General features: G+C 42.9%; 1 protein-coding gene across 1 annotated transcript in view; it reads left to right on the plus strand.

Annotated features, from left to right (window-relative positions):
* Nucleotides 1-1032: 1032 nt before the first annotated feature.
* SDK1 (sidekick cell adhesion molecule 1) overlaps nt 1033-19496 on the plus strand; it is a gene marked incomplete at both ends in the record, with an annotated part of 923105 nt that continues 904641 nt past the window's right edge. Inside the window, one exon of the mRNA XM_080940510.1 lies at nt 1033-1276. Coding sequence (XP_080796636.1) covers nt 1033-1276 — 244 coding nt within the window. The remainder of the gene's footprint in view (nt 1277-19496) is intronic.

The following is a 19496-nucleotide window of genomic DNA, read 5'->3' on the forward strand; positions in this document are numbered from 1 at the left end:
GCTCCTTCCCCCTGTAGGTCCTTCCTCCAGATCCTCCCACGCACAGCGGGAAGTACCCTGTGCTGTGGTCCTGCTGGCCACGCATGACCTTGGATGCCTCTCCAAAGCCATGTCCACTCTTCAGAATAGGTTGCTTGTTTGCGCCCCACGGTGCCTCCGGTTGCTGGGAATTGGAAACTCGATCGCGCGCCTTTCTCCTTTGCAATGACAGCAACTTGGCTCCGAAACACCCCAGCATCAGAGTCCCTGGCTGGAAGCGGGGAGGCTCCCGGGACGCATGGCGGGGCGTGCCCACTAGCCCACCGCTCCCGCATCCCTCAGGTTCAGCTGGGACTGCGGTGCCAGGGAGTCCCCACATCTGGTGTCGTCCCATCCACGGGGCGTGTTGCTCAGCCCCGGGGGGCTCCCGGCAAGGCACCGCCCCGCCTGAGCACGCCCCGCAGACAAGCCCGCCAGGGAAGCGCGTGCCGAGACGGCGCGCCGGCTGCAGTCCCCACCGCGGGTCCCTAGGGGGCGCAGCGGGCGCGGGAAGTCGCTCTGGGCCCCGGCACGAAATTGCAAGCGGGCGGGCGCGGCGAGTTTGAAAACAAGCGAGCACCGTGGGGGCGGGTCCCAGGCGCGAGAGCCGCCAGGCTCGGCCAATCAGAGGTGGGCGGCGGGCGCGGGCGGCGCGTGCGGCGGCCGGGCTGTGAATGGGGCGCGGCGGTGGCGGCGGCCGAGGCGAGAGCCGGCGCGCGGGCGGGCGCACTTTCTCCTCAGCGCCGGGCGGGGGCGGCGGCGGCAGAGGCGGCGGCAGAGGCGTTCTGCTCAGCTCCCCTCAGAGAGCGCTGCGGGGCCGGCGCTGCGCGGCTGCGAGGAGCGGGGGCGACGTGCCGAGCATTTCCCCGCTCGCTGACAACTTCTCCTCGGCCCCGCTCGCGGTTCACCGGAGCCCGGACGCCGCCCCTCGGCGCTCGCCGCTGCCTCAGCGGGTCTGCGCGCTCCGGCCCGCCCTGCCCGTCCGGCGGCGCCCGGGGGTGGCGGCTCCGCGGCATGGCCCGCGCCCGGCCCTCGGCGGCGGGCGGCGGAGACGCGGCGCCCCCTGAGCGCGCGGGCCCCGGGCGGCCGCGGAGGAGCCGGACCGGTCACCACTGCGACCCTGAGCGCCCCGGGCTACGCGCAGCGCCCAGGACCCCCGGGCTGGGCGCCGGCCGGCGGGCCGCAAAGTTGAGGCCGGGCCGCGGGTGGTGGGCGCTGCTGTTGCTCCAGCTGCACTTGCTGCGGGCGCTGGCGCAAGGTAGGTGCGGGCCTGACCGCCGTGACACCCCCGAGATGGACTTTATGGGTGCCTCCCGGGGTGGGCTTTGGGGTGCGCAATCCCAGGATGGACTCCTGAAGCGGGTGCTCCCCAAGTGACACCCTGGGGGTGGACTTTGTGTAAACCACCTGGTCTATATTGTAAATGGACATCTCTGAGGTGACTTTGCAAGTGGACACTTACGGGCTGGGCTTGAGGGGTGGCACAGTCTTGGGGTGATACCCCGCGGTGTACTTTGTGGGTACTAGCTGAGATAGGCTATGTTGTGAGTCGGCACCTCTGGGCTGAGTTTCAGGGCTGCGTAGTCTTAGGGTCACGCCTTTTGGGATGTGCTATAATGAGTGGAAATCCCTAAGGTGACTTTGCAAGTGCTATACCTCTGGACTGAGGTTTAGGGGTACACAATCTTGGGTAACACCTTTGGGTGGATTTTGTGGGCGCCACTTGTTCTATATTATGAATGGACATCTTTGAGGTGACTTTGCAAGTGGGCTTGAGGGGTGCACGATCTTGGAGTGACACCCTATGGTATACTTTGTGGGCACCGTCTGGGATGGGTTATGTTATGAGTACCTTGGACTGAGTTTCAGGGCTGCACAGTCTTGGAGTGACACCTTTGGGGTGAACTATATTATGGGTGGACATCACTGAGGTGACTTTGCAGGGCTGAGCTATATATAGAGTTGTGTAGTCTTGGGGTGACACCTCTAGGGTGAACTATGGATGCACACCCCTAGGCTGTGGGGGTGCACACTCCTGGGATGGAGTCTTGAAGTGGGCATTACCTGGCATAGACTGTAGTAGGAATGAACATCCTTGGGGACTTTAGAGATGGACACATCTGGGCTAGGCCTTGGGGGTGTAAATTTCTAGAGTGCACACCCCTGGGATGGACTGTTTTGAGTGGTCATCTCCTAGATTATACACATCCCCGGTGGACTTGAGGGTTGACAGTCCTGGGTGGATCCTATGGGATATGTTCAGCCTGGAGTGGGCTAGGGATAGATCTTGGGGGGTACACTGGGGATGGATAATACTGGAGACAACCCTGATGCGGACCCTGGGTGCTCACGCTCTGGGTGGACTCTAGGTGAGTGCTGTTTGGAATGAACACCTTTGGGGTGGACTCTTGGGGTGCGCGCCACCTAGGGTGGATCTCCTAAGGTAGACTTTGTGGTTGCGGCATGGAGTCACCTCGGGATTGTGGTGATTGACCCTTGGCGCAGTGATTGAAACTTGGTGAGCGTTTGGGGTTTTCTGCTCTCTGAATCGCCAGGTCAGGACTGCGGGTCGCTAGGTCTGGAGGCAGTTAAGGGGTTAATGCGGCGTGTCTCTAATCCGCGCTGCAATCGGAGTGCGCAGACATCGAGTAGCTGAGAAGCCAGAGAATGCGCCCTGTGTGTTGTGTTGCATTTTCTTTTCTTTCTTTTTTCTTTCTCTTTTTCTTTTCTTTCTTTCTCTCTTTTTAAATTTTATCGGAGCACTGAAAGAACCTTTAAAGTTGAACCCTAAGCCACTGTGGCTTCAAAGAATGCCCAGCGCTTTCTGTTGCACTGATTAAACATGAGCTGATTCGTATCTGAGTCTGCACGCAGAGTCTTGTTAATGATGAGTGACATCCGCGGTGGACTTCAAATATCAAGTGCCAGTCACCACCAGCCGCCCTTTCCTTCCCTCTCCCCTGGACTGCCCCCTACCTCCAGTGCTGATGCTTCACCCCAAGTGGGTGCCTTGCACTCCGTGGAGCAAAACTTTGAGAGCTCACAGTTTTGCCTCAGGGCTTTGTTTTTCTCTCTTCTTTCACTGCTTCTGTTTGGAATATGGAGGTGTTCTCTAAAAGAAGGAAAGTGGATCTGCGTATTCTAGGTGACCTTTTCCAAATGGAGATGGAATGAATCTCTCCGGAAAGAGCTTTCCCTCCTAAATCTGAATTTCCCCCGCTTAAACCTGAGGCATGCATGTGCTAGTCAGATTCCTCTTGCCCAGGGAGGTGGATGGTCTAAAAAAAAAATCATAATCCTGTTAACATGACTTTTAATGGAGTCCTTAAAACAGATTAATGAACCTGGTTTGCACTTGGTTGTTTAGGAAAATTAGCTTCCAAGTTCATTGCTTGTATCCTGGAATCTTACCACAGTAAGGCACTGGGTATTTGGAGATTGCAGGAAACAGGAATATTATACTTAAATTATGAATAGTTGTGTTCAGTGTTATATGTGCTGATGAGTTATGTGTGGTAAAAATAAACAATGATTTAAGTGTAGTACTTAAAAGTCTGATTTCAATATTACAATGAGATAGCTTAACAAGTACCTAATAACTTAATATTCTTATATAAATTATCTAATGTTGTTATCTGACTGGCAGCCCTTTTCCCAGTAGGTGTTGATAAATGCCCTTTTATGTTTTCTATAAGGAAACAAATAATTGTTTCTGGTTACTTTAACCCCTCCACACCTAACATATTCATTTCACCTTTTTTTGGGTGCCACTTTTTACTTAAGGATGTTATCTCAGAGAAAAAGCATTTACTGGTTGTATAAAATGGAATCTGTATGTTGTCAGAGAAGCCAGGTTCAAGTGAAGAAATCGAGATCACTTAGGTGACCTTCAGAGATGGAGTTCAGTTTCTCTTCCTAAAAATAAAAGTGCCATTCTCTTGACAATCACCTATACATGTGAAGATTGGCGAATCACTTTGAGCTGTGGGAAGGACCACTTAGAGCCCTTGTTTTAAAGTATATCAGGGTTTGTCAGCTGCACTTGTAGGCTGTGCAAAGCATTGTTCTTTCACAGTTGCAAAATTAATAGTGGAAACTATTAATTTTTATACATGTATATACTGAGGCAACAGCCTCACTTTTCAGGGGGAGGAAATCTTTTATTCCTTCTTGCTAGTAAAAACACATTTTACATTTATATGGTGCAAGAAAGTATGCAGATCTTTTAGTGTAAAATTTCAAATAGGTTGTCACAAATTTTAAATTCATCGACAGGTTTCTGTTCTTTGTGCTATGTGAAATGTGTAATATATCCATCATCTTTTATATCGTATTGAAAATTCATATTACAGAGGAGATGTCACCATTTGACAAAACCTCATGTATCTTGAAAATGAAAATTCTGGTGCTGCTGTCGAGATTTCTGATGAGATGATGAGTTGGTCATATGCACAGGAATGCATTCTCTAGAATCTTATCAGATAAAATGTAACATTTTGCATGGAACAGTTACCACTAAGTTGGAACTGTCATAATGCCACACTGATACTGTGCATCTATCTGAGGCTATTCCTAATATCCTGTAGGCTTTTTCTCTCTTCCTGTGGGTTGGTTTGGTCATGATTTCTAGCAGACAATGAGGACAATGTAATTACTAAAAGTTATGTATGTATGCATGGCCAACGTTACAAATAGGAAATATATTTCTGGCACTAGGTTTGGATCTTGCAACTGTAACTTCAGTATATACTGCAGTTTCTTCCCTGTGCATGAAAATGGAAATTCCCATTATATACTTTCCTTACTGGTGTGTGTTTAATTGTTCAGGACTTGTCTGCATTCCTAAAGAGCTAAGTTGTTACATCTGGAAGGCAGGTGGCAATGCATGCTTTCTTTATGCTGTGCACCAAGTATGAATGGTTCAGAAGGGGGGCTTCTGAGCCAACGGATACATCATAGGGACAGAGGTGTCCTGGACTGGCATTATGGGAGGGGTAGGACAGAAAAAGACAGATCCCCTGAAGAAGCTTAGCAAATCAGGTTAGTAGAATTTCTAAGCTCTGGTCTCTCTGAGAGAGCCCATCTCAAAATAAAATGTTACTTTCAGTCTTTTGGATCTGTTCTTCTCAAACACTGGTATGCATCAGCGTCAGGTGGGACATTTGTGAGAATCAGGACCAGCTCATTTCCTGTGAGCCACCAAGTGTTTTCAGGTGACTCTCATGTCCACTGTCATTTAACAATTCTTGGCTACATGGCTTTGTTGTCTCACTCTAGTTACCAGCCAACTTTCTGGAAACTTCTCCAACCCAGTGTTTCACAAACTTGGCTGCACACTAGATCCTCTAGGAGTTTTGAGACAGGATGGTACTACTGGGCTTCCTTGACTTGAAGTTTGGACTGAACAGTAGGATTTGGAGACTCCCCAGTTGATACTGATGATGAGACATGTTTGGGAACTGCTGTTCTGTGTGACTCCATGCTTTGTTTAATTTTGCCCCCAAGCCTTTAGATCCCTGTGACTTCTGTGGACCTGGAACCTGTGTCTGCTCATAGGTCCTGAGCTTGCTTTCTAATCAGCCCTTGTAGTTTGTGTGGTGTTCCTTGATAGTTAAATTGTTTAGCTCCTGACTTGGGCTACCCCTAGGGTTGTATTAGAATCATTAGTGACATTAATTTATATGATAGGGTTTCCTGTGACCCAGGCTCCCCAAACAAACTCACTGTGTAGCTAATGATGTCTTTGGACTTCTGATCCTGTCTGGTTTCTATATCTTGAGTTCTGGGATTCTGTAATACCTGTGACACCATACCCAGTTTATTACTAGTGAAATTAAAGAATACAGTGTGTAGGCTTCACCTCAGACCTGCCAGATCTTAGAATATATTTTAAAAGGTTCCATGTGCTGGAGACATGGCTCATGGCACACACATGGTGGTTCACAACCATCTTCAACTCCAGCTCCAGGAGACCTGATGCCCTCCTCAGGCCTCAGGGCACCGCACACATGTGGAGGACAGGTATACATTCAGGAAAAACACCTATACATGTATTTTTAAAAATGGGTACTGCATGTGAGATTCCCATACTTTTTTCTATCCTTGTGTTGCTAATCCCACAATCTTACTGAATTTGCTGTTTTTCTGTGGTCTGAGCCACTTTCCTCATGCCATTTCCCAGCTGTGGGTAAGGTCTGCTAATTATCCTTTCTGCCACTTGTTTGATGGAGAAATAACAAAACACTGTTAATTGAGGTCACTGCAAGTCTAACCTCCCTTTGAGCGCCTATTGTTTTCCATTAGTCCAGATGTGCTTTGTGTTTCCCTCCTCTTCCTACCCTCTGACCTGGTCCCTCAGTTCTGTAGTTTGAATTTGAACTGGACCTTGGGTTTCAGACCACCTTGATTCACTATAGGCTTTTACTTAATCAGTGCTCAGACACTTCCTAGACCAATGCACATTTAACAGAGGGCCACTAGTTACTTGATCAGTAAACCCCCTTCTGTGCCATCTTCCTGTAACCACCTGTAGCTCTTCTATAGTGTTCCCTTGTCAACCAAGCACCAAGGATATTTATTCTTCACACAATCCCTTAAACATTTGTGTGTGAGTGTGTTTGTGCAGCACTAGTATGGAGGTCAGAGGACAACTTGTGAGGATTGGTTCTCTCCTTTCACCATGAGGGGTCCCAGGTGTTGACCTCAGGCACCCTTGCCAACTGAGCCATCTCATAGGTCCCAGCAACTCTTGAGAAGGTAACAGTTCTCAAGAGCGATTTGCTGAAGGCTCCAGGATTAGTATTGGTGAAACCTGAGAGAAAAGCCTGGTCCAGCATCTATGAACATAGCTCGAGTCTCTCTGTAGTATGTGCTGTTAAGGGAGAAAAGAAAGTAGGCGGTGGTCTGATCTATAGTGCAGAAAGAAGGTGAGGAAGCTCTGAATATTGTATGGACAGACCTGTGTGACCTGTGTGACCTGTGTGACCTGTCTGTGACTTATGGTCTTACACCACAGCCACCATCAGGAACCAAGAAAAGTCACTTGGGGGAATTTGGAGGACAGAGAAAAGAAATGTGCATACCATTTTCTGTGCATCCAAACCTTGTCCTCTAATAAAATAGATGTTGTCACTTTGGTATGACCTCACCCCACCCATTTTTTTTTTATACTATAACTTGAACTCCAGTTGAGTGGGCAGTGTGCTGCCACCCCAAGGTGGACCATCAGGAGTCAGCATGCCATTTCTTGGAGGACATTTGAAAAAATTCTTTTTTCTACTTTAAAGTACATGGAATTTAAGGCTTATAGATGTAGAAAATGTGCAACAGATCTTTTGGTTAGTGCTTTGTGTAGCATGTGTGTTCTCTAACAACAAACAGTTAAGTTCAGCCTCCTGCTGGGACTGTACCTGACTGGGAAGTCCTGTATCCTAAATACTGACTTCAGACAAAGTGGAGGCTGTGAATGAGGCTGGTGTCTCTGCATCGCAAGCTCTGCAGGTAACTGCAGTTTATGCTTCCGTGCTGAGTCCTTGTGTCATCGCTGTCACATGGGGTTGGGACTTCAGGTTGTGTGGTGCCTTTCTGCCTCTTTCTGACCTTGTTTTGGGGTCCTCAGAGGTCAGGTTAGTGAGATCTACTCACTAAGATTAGACTGTGGGATGGCCACAGGGCAGGGGGAGCACTGATATCTGTGTAGGCTCTGACTTAGGATTTTCTAAGAACAAAGCAGTATTGAAAGAGAGGACCCCGTGCTTGGCAGTGGAATGAAGCTGAGGGTGGTTACAAAAATAGTTCCAAAGGTGTGCACTATAGATCATCAAGGGGTTATTTAAACAACATTTTAATATTTATGTTGTCACTTGGTTAAATACTAGTAAGCAGCAATGCATATGGGCATTCTAAGTTCATACAGTTTCCTTTAATGTAATTAATTTGATGTCAGCATTTCTACAAGACATTAGGAATTACCTCCAAGTTTTGCATCTCTTTTAATAAGAGTGTGTAAATATTTGTAATCTAAATACTGGGGTGAGAATGTATTTTCTCAGCTAGAGGTGGTGTTTTGGCACCTCTTCCATCCATGGTAGCACATATAAATCATTGGTAATAAGTTTTTCAGTGGATCCCTGAAATGCAGAAGTCTGTCCCTCTTTGATAGACACCTTCCTGCTGCTTATAGGTATCACACCTGAGATCTTCTGGAGAAATTGATTAATTTTACAGCTTCATTACATTAACACTGTTTTCTCTTCCCACTATCTAGAAACAAAACAGCAATAGCAGCAACAACATTAAAACAACTCAAGGAAACATTCCTATATGTTTATACCTTTGCTATTCTAGTAGGTGCAAGGTTTGGTGCCCCGACAATAATTCTAAAGCCAGAGACGATGGCATCAGCTTGGCCCCATCTCCTGTGGGCATTCTGGGAAGGAGAATAATTTCTCTAAAGCTTTCCTAGAAACATGGCTGAGGCAGATAGAAAATGTGTTGGGCTTAGTGTCTCTGTAGCCCTGGCTTTTATCTCACTCTGAAGCCATCCTGCAGTGTGAACAAGTCTGTTAGCCTCTCCTGAGTCTGTTTTCTTACCTGTAAAAGGTGGTTGTCGGTGGTGGATCTTAGACTAGTGAGTGAGGAGATGTTTGGAATTGTTTTGCTCTGAGTCTCTTCTTCTCCGAGTGTGCCTGCTGTCTGGAGTTCTGTAACTCCATATGTCTTAGCTTGTCGGAACTGTTCCCTTTCGTTTCACTATTGTCAGGGCATATATATAGTGTTGAAGACAACTGGTGTGCAATGTAATATTTCTCCGTAGGTGCTGCTGTCTAACACGTGATGGATTTACTACAGCTTGAAAATGGTTCATGCTCAAAATTTTAGGTTCTGTAAAACAAATTAGTGCTGTAATTTATCAGTGTAAGCCTGAAGTTTGGAGAAATAAATATTCTTAAAATAGGAGACATTTATTTATCTAAATGGCTAGAAGAAGAAAGAACATGACTAATCTCAATCTGGTGGCAATGAATGCGTGAGAGATTTAAACAGAGATGAAATAATGATGGCCATGAGGATGTTTAGATTTACTGGACAGTGACCATTAGTAATTTAAAAATTGCTTAAAATTAGGTCTAGAATAATTTTTTACGTTTAACATGATTAGCTGCCACTCTGTTGATATTCAGTGTCTAGAGAAGTTAATAGCTATCAATTAAATCATTCACATTTTTTACAACTGACTTGTCATTCAAGTAAATCGATTAATTGGCTGATCTGTGGAAATTAGCTTGTTGAATATTTGTAAGACTGTGGATTCTGTGGTACTTTAAAAAATAGTAGTGCTTGTATATATATGTATATATGCGTGATTGGCGCGTGTTTATGTGCCTTGGAGGACAGAAGAGAGCATTGAATTCCTTGGAGTTTGAAATACAGGTGGTTGTGATCCTTCTGACATGGGTGCTAGGAACTGAGTCCTGGACCTCTGGAAGAACATCCAGTGCCCTTAACCTCTGAGCCATCTCTCTAGCTCTTTCTGTAATGTATTTTATTTTCCTGTTTTTAATTTATTATTATTATTATTATTATTATTATTATTATTATTATTATTATTATTATTATTGTGTGTATGTGCACACACACATATGCATGTCCATATGTGCACATATCTTTGAGCACATGTGGTAGCACTTCATGCCCAGCCTGCCTATGGAGGAAGGCCAGAAAACAACTCTCAAGAATGGGTTCCAGGGACCTGTCTTAGGTTGTCAGCCTTGAACAGTATATACTTTTTCTTGCTGAGCCATCTCACCAGCTAGATTTTGTTGTGTTTAAAAAAATATTATTTTAAAGCGGATAGGCAGAATTGTTCCCAGACACAATGTTTTGTTGCCTTTTCTCTTTCAGAACGTCTGTGTACTCTGTACTTGATTCTTTACCATGGGATGTTTGGAAGCTTAATTTTAGAAAGATGGATGACCTTTATAAAATAAAAATAAAAATAATAGTAGTAACCAGAGAATGAATGAATTCTGGGGACCTTAGTTACAGTGACAATAATTGGTGGTAGTAACTTAGCTGCTGAACCTAGGAATACTTGTCAGGTTTGGGTAGGAAGGGACTTTGTATGACACAGGTATAAGTGATCATTCTAAGCTGATTTATTTTGTGTGTACTCATGGTTTTCTTGTGAGAAAGGGCAAGTTTTGAAAGTGAAGAACAGTTGTAACTTGACTCTCCAGGTGGTAGGTGTGATGCAGGAGACTTTCTTCCTGACTAAGCTCTTCTATAAAGTGCCTGGCTTCATTGAATTTATACATGAACCACCAGATGGCAACAGAAAAGGTGTTTATACAGGATGCAGTTGTTTTCACAGCTTTATTTTTTAATTCTTTGGCGCACCATCTCTTAGCATACTTATATTTACATTTTTTTGGACTAAAACCGTCATGAATTGATAATACCTGGCAATGTAAGACTACAATCAGGAATCTGAATAGTGGTACTGCACCACTAGAAAATGATCTTATTTATAAGAGTATGTATTAACCACTCCCCAAGTCAGTCAGCTTCCAAGGGTGTAACTTGATAGTTTGTTTCTCTCATTGTGTGGTCCATACTTGGCTCTGTGTTTTTATCCAGCTTTCTATAGCTCTCGGTGTGAGCAGTAATAATTTGCAGAACATTAAACAGATAAACAAACATGGCTCTTGCCCTAAAGCATTTTCTCTAACACCTTTGAAAGGAGGTCATGAGATTATAAACATTGAACATATTTATGTATTTGTTGCATGATGGTACTTTTGTTTTAAGTAGAATATATTTTGTTTTTGCCTCAGAGGCTTTTTCTCCTTACCCACCATTTAACTGTCATCTTGGCTGTTTTGGAGTCTTTTTCTTAGGCAAGTCTCCTGTGTGCAAACTAGAAACTCATCCTGGATTTCTTCAGGGGAAAAAAAAGATTTTATTGGAGGACTCCAAGGGAGTCACAAAGTATCTAGCAGGATGCCACCTCAACACTGTGTATATCAAAGGCTTATCATTGCTTCAGGAGTGAGAGAGAGCTCAGGAATAATGCTGGAATGCATGAGGCTCTGGATTTGAGTCACAACAATACATAGATGCACCTGCACCATTAAATACCATCCTTTGTTTTCTCTCTTTCCTGTGTGTGGGGGGTGGGGCGGGGAGGAGGAGGTTCTTGGTATGTAGTAGCCTAGGCTCACCTAGGATTTGCAGATCATCTGCTTCAACCCCCTCAGTTGGGGTTACCCACAAGCATTCTTTTGCCAGGGTAAGGTTTGTATCTTGGATTATTATCTCAAGGGAGATAAAGCATTCCAATTTATTTTGAACCTAAGATTAGACGGAAGGAACTAGACTGATGTCTGTAGAAGACTGAGAAGTAGGGACAGTAGAGATGGAAGGAAGCAGTGAATTGGGCCTAGAGTATTGGAGATGTGAGGATGATTTAGGACTTAGGAGCACTAAGAGCTGGGTAATATATTGGCATGTGAATGTGCAAGTGTCACAGGCCACCTCAGGCCTCTTTTTAAGATTAGTTCATGAGCATGGTTTTCCCTGAGCTTGGACCTTTGCTTGGGTAGTATGGTCATGATCCATGTTTTGAACATATTAGTGTGTGGGGTCCCTGATGCTTCTGGACAGCCGTTCAGAAACTAAGCTCTGAATTAGAGGAGGGGCCTAAGCTTTGGATATAGCTATTTGTGGAGACACTAGGATATTGCTTAGGAGGATGGCCTTGGCAGAAACAAAAACTGACTCAGCTACTTGGTAGCTGTGCTTCTTGGGTGGGCTGCTTAATCTGTGCCTGCACACCCGTGCATGTATGTGTGTGAGTGTGTGCATGTGTGTTAGGGCTTCTATTACTGTGACAAAACACCATGGTCCAGAGCACCAAAGAACACCAGCCAAGGGGTGGCATCATCCACAGTGGACTGGGCTTTCCTACATCAATCACTAATTAAGAAAATGTTCACAGGCTGTCTACAGTCAAGTTGACATAAAACTAGCCAGCATAGTGTGTTTACTTGTATGCATGCTCCTCTGTGTGAGTGTGTGTGCACACATGTTTGTGGAGACCAGAGGTCAATTTTGTCAATATTAAGTGTCTTCTTCAAACAGTTTCTATCTAAATTTTCTTTTCTTTTTTGAAATGGTCACTCACTGAACCAATTGGAGCTTTCCAAGTCAACTAGACTGACCAGTGAGCTGGATCCACTTCCTCCGAACAAGGATTGTAGGCGTATGCCACTATGCTTGGCTTTTTAAATGGATTTCAAACTCAGCCCTTAATGTTAGTGCAGGAAACACTTTGTCCACTGAGCCATCTTCAAGTCCTTAATCATCTTTAAACCTTGTTTTGTTGCCTTGAAGAATTATTTATTAAATTTACCTATTTCATAAGATGCTGTGAAGATCAGTGGTATGTTTAGATGTGAGGTGTTAAGGTCTTACCTAGTGGTGGCATTCAACCAGTAAATGTTTTAGGCATTGTTACTGCCATTTACACTTCAGAAGGCAGGAATCACACTTTATTCACTCCCCAGTCACTGTAGTACAAAGTGGCAGTAGCAATTGAAATGACTAAAGAGCCATTGTACTAATAGGAGCCTTGTGTGGTTTACCAGATGAATTGCTAGGGAAAGAGTGTGGTGATAGGACTACGAGATAAGACAGACATAACAAACTGCTGACATGGTAACCTTACTGAATTAAAACATTTGGAATATTGTTATTGTAGAGATGTGACTGACCAAAAAATAAAGAAAGAAAGAAAGAAAGGAAGGAAGGAAGAAAGAAAAAAGAAAAGAAAAAAGCCCCTTGGCTTTGTTGATTTAATGGGAAATGGTGATCTTTTCAAGGACAGTATTGCTGGATTCTAGCAGTACATATCAGACCATAGAATGAATGTGCTGGGACCAAGTAGAATTGGGTACATTTTCTTACTGTGAACAATCTGCAAAAAAAAAAAAAAAAAAAAAAAAAACAAAAAAACTGCTGGGCAGCTGGAAAGCATAGTGCAGACATGATCTTACAATGCCTTGGGAATACTTTTTTTCTCCCTAAGTTTGAAATCCCAAGGCCTGGAAGAAAATACAGGTTGTTGTCATTTGGTTAAATGAGAAATATTATCACAATTCTCTAATATTACTTCAGTTTAGTTTTATATTTTGTGACTACCAGAAACAGAGCTGATGTAGAGACCTCAAATCGTGCTGTAAATATAGAGAAGTTGCCATCAAAATATAACAAAAACAATCAAACACATTCTTAGCTCGAATGATCACGAAGTTCCCAGGTTCCAGAAATGTGAAGAAAACTTTGTTCTAGGGCAGTACTAAGAAATTTGAGGTCTGTTGTCTCGAACCTGGAACAGGACCTAAGGGCTTGGAGTATTTCCTAAAGAGCAAAAGACTTGGCCTGATAATTGTTTAATGTTGGAAAATGGAGTTGAACCCCTTGGCATTAAACCTTCATGGGGTATGCTGTCTGTTAAGAGACTGAAAAACCTAGCCTTTTCATTTGGGAAAGTGCACAGAAACATGCTGTCTTCTGGGGGTTGAATGAAAAAAGTATTTCAAAGACTGAACCTTACAACTGGGGTGTGTGTCAAATTTAGCGTGCACGTGCGCGCACACACACACATATGTAATGTATATTATATATCACACACTCACACAATGCAGTTAACTCTTACATCAAGAAATTAGCACAGATTATGGTCTAGAAACTATGGAAAACAGTTGAGTCCACCAGAGTAAGAAACAGATTTGTAGAGTGAATGAAAAGCCATGACTCTTACAAAGGAAGCTCATGATAAAGAAGAACTTGTCCAGTCACACAAGGAAAGAGGTTGCCATGAAGGAAAGCTGGCAGATGTTGCAAATAAAATATTGTATTTCAAGAGTTAGGGGTGATTGGGTTCATGAAAGAGATGACTTTATTTGAACTTATTGGAGATAAAATCAGACTATGATGAAAGAACAGATTAGAAAGTGATCGCACAGATTTGGGAAAGAACCAAGTAGGATTTCTATAAATGAAAATTATGGTCATTAAATTTTAAAAAGTAACCTCAATGGATGGGTTATACAGCCAAGTAGATATAATTGAAGAGAAAACTATTGATTTTTAAAGGGGATTTGAGGAAATTGGTTGGATGGAATACAGTACTGAGGGATAGAGAGACAGAAAATGAGTGGTAAAGATTCATGAACTTTAGAATGAGAAAGTTTAATATCACCTTCCATGAGCTTCCAGAAAGAGAAAATAGAGAGAAGACACTACTAGAAGACATAATGGCCAGGATTTAAAAAATTAGTACTATTACTAGTTAATTTTGCTGTTGTATATGATGTATATGGACTGCAGGGGTGTATATACTATGGCACTTGTGAAGAGGTCATAGGACAACTTTTTTCTCCTTCTGTCAATATGTGGGTTCTGGTCATCAGGCTTTCATAGCAAGTACCTTTACTTGCTGAGACATCTTGTCAGACCCTGGAACATTGTCATAAATTCTTAGATTTCAGAAGCACAATGGGCCCCAAGAAGGATAAAGACAATTTTATACCTTGAAACACTAGAGAAGACAGAACTAATCTAGGGTAAGCAGATGCTTGAAATGGCAGGTATTTGTCATAGAAGGTGATGGAAATATCTTCAACATGTTGAGGGAGAAAAATAACCAATCTAGAAATCTTTCTTTATATAAGCAACATTCAAGTGTAAGAGTGAAATAAAGACAAAATAGATCATTCATAGAGTTTTGTTAGAGGATCTACTAAAAGATGTATCTCATGCAAAAAGAACTTAAAACCAGGAGACTGAGGTCCTCTATTTAACTAAATGATAGGAAAAACATATATCTGTACCAACCTTAAATTTCCACAGTCACCTTGTGGTTTACAAGAGTGAGTTCTGTTGGCTCCAATGTTAAGGGCCCTCACATCCATGGGTTTTTACAACACAACTACAGATTATGGTAAGTTGCTTATTCACCAGACATTCATACATACTTTCACCTCTTGTTCCTAAGCAGTATAATATTAAGACTGTGTTATATCACATTTATTCTCTATTAGCTCTCATAATGTGATTACATCTTTTAGAAAAAACTGTATGCAGTATATTATTATCTTTAAGGGCCTGGAGTATCTGTAGATTTTGGTAACTGGTGGTAAGTGAAGGTAATCTAGCGCCAGCTGATCTCCTACTCCTAAAGTACAAACTGGGTGAGTGTGAGTTGGATGGGCAGGTGAAACAATAGAGATGTTGGTTAAAGGATACATAGTTTCAGGTGCAAGGAGTAGTATATTAAAGAGACACACTTTGCAACATGGTGACTGTAGCTAGCAGCAGTGTTGCAATGTGGTGATTATAGCTAGCAACAATGTATTTTACCCATTTACATTAGATAGCAGATTGTATTTTTTGCCAGGAAAAAGTATGAAGAAATATGTAGTAATTAGCTCAATATTGTTCATTCTATACTGTATCCATTATATACAGGAAATGATACTGTTGACCCTTTAACAATGTTTTCAGCAGATGCTCACAACTCTTCATTACAGTATAAATAGAAGTGCCACAGTTCACCTTATTTATTTATTTTTTTCTATTAAAGCTATATCCCTAGGCTTTTTCTGTACTTTGATCTTTTTGATAGGGTATCACTAAGTTACCCAGACTGGCATGAACTTGCTCTGTAGACCAGGAGGTCTCAAGACTTGGGGTTCTCGTGCTGCAGCCTACAGTGTCTGGTATAACAGTGTGTGCCCTCAGAGCTGACAACTATACATAATTTGCTTCGACTAAATGTAGTTTAATAATTGTGAGTAGCAGTTAATTCATATATTCATTGAACTGTTTGAAAGGAAATATGAATTGCTGAAGGTGTGATGGTAGGTTGTTTTGTTTTTGTTTTTTTTGTTTTTTGTTTTTCTGCATGGAACTGGTGGGTTTTTTGGCACATATGTAGTAAACTGGAAGGCCTGTATGGTACGTGGAATCATGAAGGTCAAGGTTTTCACAGGGAAACTAGTGGCACCTTAGGATTCAGAGTATCACTTGGAAGTAGAAATTTGAAGAACCAGGTAGAAAGTTTACATTCCCCTACTGATTTCTCACTGGCTCCTGATGGGGTTTTACTGAAATCTAGTATGATATGTTGGAATGCCATGAATGGTCTGCATCTCTGACGTTGCTGTTCTTTGAAGATTTGAGCAATGGTGCATAGATATTTTATAGTAAGTTCTAAATATTTGTTTCAAGATAGGATCTTATTAATAAATTAAGCTGGCCTTGAACTCTTGGAGTCTCCTCTTCCAGTCTTTCAAGTGTTGGGATTACAGGCTTGTGCCACTATGCCTAATTAGAAAATGTAAAGTTCTAATTTAACTTCAAAGCTTGAGTTTATATTTCTTTTCAATGTTTGCTTATATGTATGTGTGTGCACATGTGTATGTTTGCTTGCTTATGTATATGTGTATGTCCGGGGACCAAAGGTTGATGCTGAGGGTCTTTCTTGATTGTTATACCCTTGTTTACCATACAGGGTCTCCTGCTGAACCTAGAGCTAGTACAGCAGCCAATTTACACTGTTCCCTGAGTGCTGGGATAACAGGTGGGCTGCCAGGCAACTGGCTTTTATATTGGTACTGGGGATCTGACCTCCAGTGTGACCTTCACACTCACAGTAGGTGCTTTCTCTGTTGAGCCATCTCATTTCTTTAGTCTCTTGAGTTAAAAATTTTTTAAAGCTATAATTACCTTGCTTTGTATGTTGCTGTTTCTTGGGTTTTCAGCTGATGACACCAAGATACTACTGGCACCCCCATTCTCCAGAGCAAAATTTCACATGGCTTCTGGATTATGTCCCAGATTGCCATAGCATCAGTTAGAGAGGACATATGGAAAGTGCTAGACTACTCTGACTTCTTTCTCTCATGATGGAAAAAAAACTGGTTTGGCTGGAATCCTCTCTTCCTCTGTGGATTAGTCCACAGCAGATCAGCCTGACCAGCATACTGAGGTTTTACATATTTCTAGTTTCTTTCACAGTTGCTCTTGCAGCATGTAAGAATCCTATGCTGATATTAAAAGAGACAGGACACATAAGAATGGCTCTGATTGATGAAAAGACCGTCCAAAACATTAGCTGAGAAGTGAGATTATAGGATACTTATATAATTTATGCTTTTACTGAGTATTCTTAATGCATTGGGCATTGTCCTGTTTCTGTATGTGTCTTTGTGTGTCTGTGTATGTATGTGTGTATGCATATCTATGCAACCCCTGTGGATGCATACTTGAGCAAATGTGTCTGTAGAAGAGGCCAGAGACAAATCACAAGTATTCTCCAGGCATTGTGACTTCCTTGTTTTTGTGAGACAGGAGCTCCCACTGGTGTGGAACTTGCCAAGTAGTCTAGGCTGCCTGGCTAGGAAAACCTAGGGCTGGTATGGAGGAAGGAGGCTAACCCAGTGCTGGTTCTTACCTTCTACCCTGTTTGAGACAGGCTTTCTGATGTTCATCACTGTGCATGATATCTGATGGAGAGTTGACTGTCGCCAACCCCCTTGCTCTAAGTTCTGTGCTGGACTGACTGACCCCTAGGAGTGACCTGAGCCTCCTCTGAATTCAGATTTCCTCCTTCTATCTGTTGGAAAGTATGTTCTGTTCTCCGATTTTCTGTAATAAGCTTTGATCACCTTTAAAATAAGAACATTACATCTAGTAGAAAAGCATAAAGGTTAGAACGTACTGTGAATGTAATATTAATGGAAAGTGGCTGAGAAGTTACTAGATTATAAAATGATGCACTGTGATTAAGGAATGGGCCCCCTGCTTATGGCATTTGTCTCTGCATATCTGCCATAATATCAAATCTGTGGGTTTGGGGAGAGTGTGGCTTACTCACTGAGAGTAGATGAATGGGAGTTGGGATTGTGGTATTTTAAAAAGAATCCCTCTATTTGAGAGAACTTATATTTTTGGTCTTGTTTTTGTTCATCTATTTGAAAAAGGCTCATGCTATCTTTATAGGCTCTTTGTAAGGACAAAATCTCCTTTGAAAGATGGATTGATAAACACATTTGTATCATTGATTTCTGGTTAGGCCTGTGTAATCTTTTTGATTCTGGTGTCAAATTCTCCCAATAACAACACTGATATTGAACTCATTCAGTACATTCTAGTTTTTACAGGAGTGTGCACAAGAATGAGAAACTCATTGTGCATGAAAAAGGAGTGAACTTAAATTGGAATGTTTACATAGAGTCCTTCAGAGTTGACTATAACAAATGTAATGTAAATTAGAGCATTGGTGTGAATGCTGTTCTAGGTGACAGTTTGATGGCCTTGGGTTCATAAAAAGGATGTCTTTTGTTGATAACTGTTGGTAAGAGTGGCTATGCCCCAGCCCTTCCTTTGTCGTGGTGTTTCTTAGCTTGCTTGTATAGAGCCTGCACATCCCTGTAGCCTGGTGCTGCTCTGTTCTCTCTCCCCCTTCAGATTTGGTTTTTAGTGTTTCCCTCTCTGCTTAAATGTTATAGATTTGCATTTCGTTTAAAGAGGGGGATCCAACCACTTTGAATAATAATCCAAATGCGAAATTGTAATAAAGCTTTTCAGGCAAAAGGACCCCCACACACATACATATTACACTTGTTTACATATTTTATGTATGTGGGGTGTCATGGTGCACTTGGGAAGTCAGAGGACGACCTGTGGCTGTCAGTTCTCTCTACCGTGTAGATTCTGGGGGAGTGACTGCAGTCGGCAGGTGCCTGTGCTTGCCTGCAGTATCTTGCTGGCCCCAGTAGATTCTTTACAGTGGCTTTAGTCATTTAATTCTTGCAAGTGAAATTAGTTATCATGCGTTTTGAGTTTTGCTGTTGTCCTTCTCCTTTCCAGACTGTAGGAACCAGGAATCACCAATCTCCTGTCTTTTTCTTTCCCTTTGTCACTTCCCCCTCCTCTTCTCCCTCTCCTTTTTTCCCCTTATAAATAACAACTCTCTCTCTCTCTCTCTCTCTCTCTCTCTCTCTCTCTCTCTCTCTCTCTCTCTCTCTTCTCTCTCTCTCTCTCTCTCTCTCTCTCTCTCTCTCTCTGTGTGTGTGTGTGTATGGTATATGTGCATGTGACTATGTATGTGGGGGGGGGGGAAGCAGAGGGGACATTGATGTTCTACTCTAAAATTCCAAGTTCTATTTTCTGAAGCCATGAGTCTTGCTTTTTAAGTTGGTTATCTTAGTATATGCTATACTGATGGGAAGTTAAGATTGTGATTTATTTTTGCACCTCCAGCAAACTTTCTTAGTTTCTCCTTGTTCACGGGAACTATTTTTACCTCCACATATATAGCAACACCTTTATTTCATGTTCAACATATGAGCAGTGTTAATAGGCACCTTTACAGTAAAACATGCTTGATTGAGATAGGCATGCTTTGTGAC

This window comes from Micromys minutus, assembly GCF_963924665.1.
Source record: "Micromys minutus genome assembly, chromosome: 29".
Taxonomy (NCBI): Eukaryota; Metazoa; Chordata; class Mammalia; order Rodentia; family Muridae; genus Micromys; species Micromys minutus.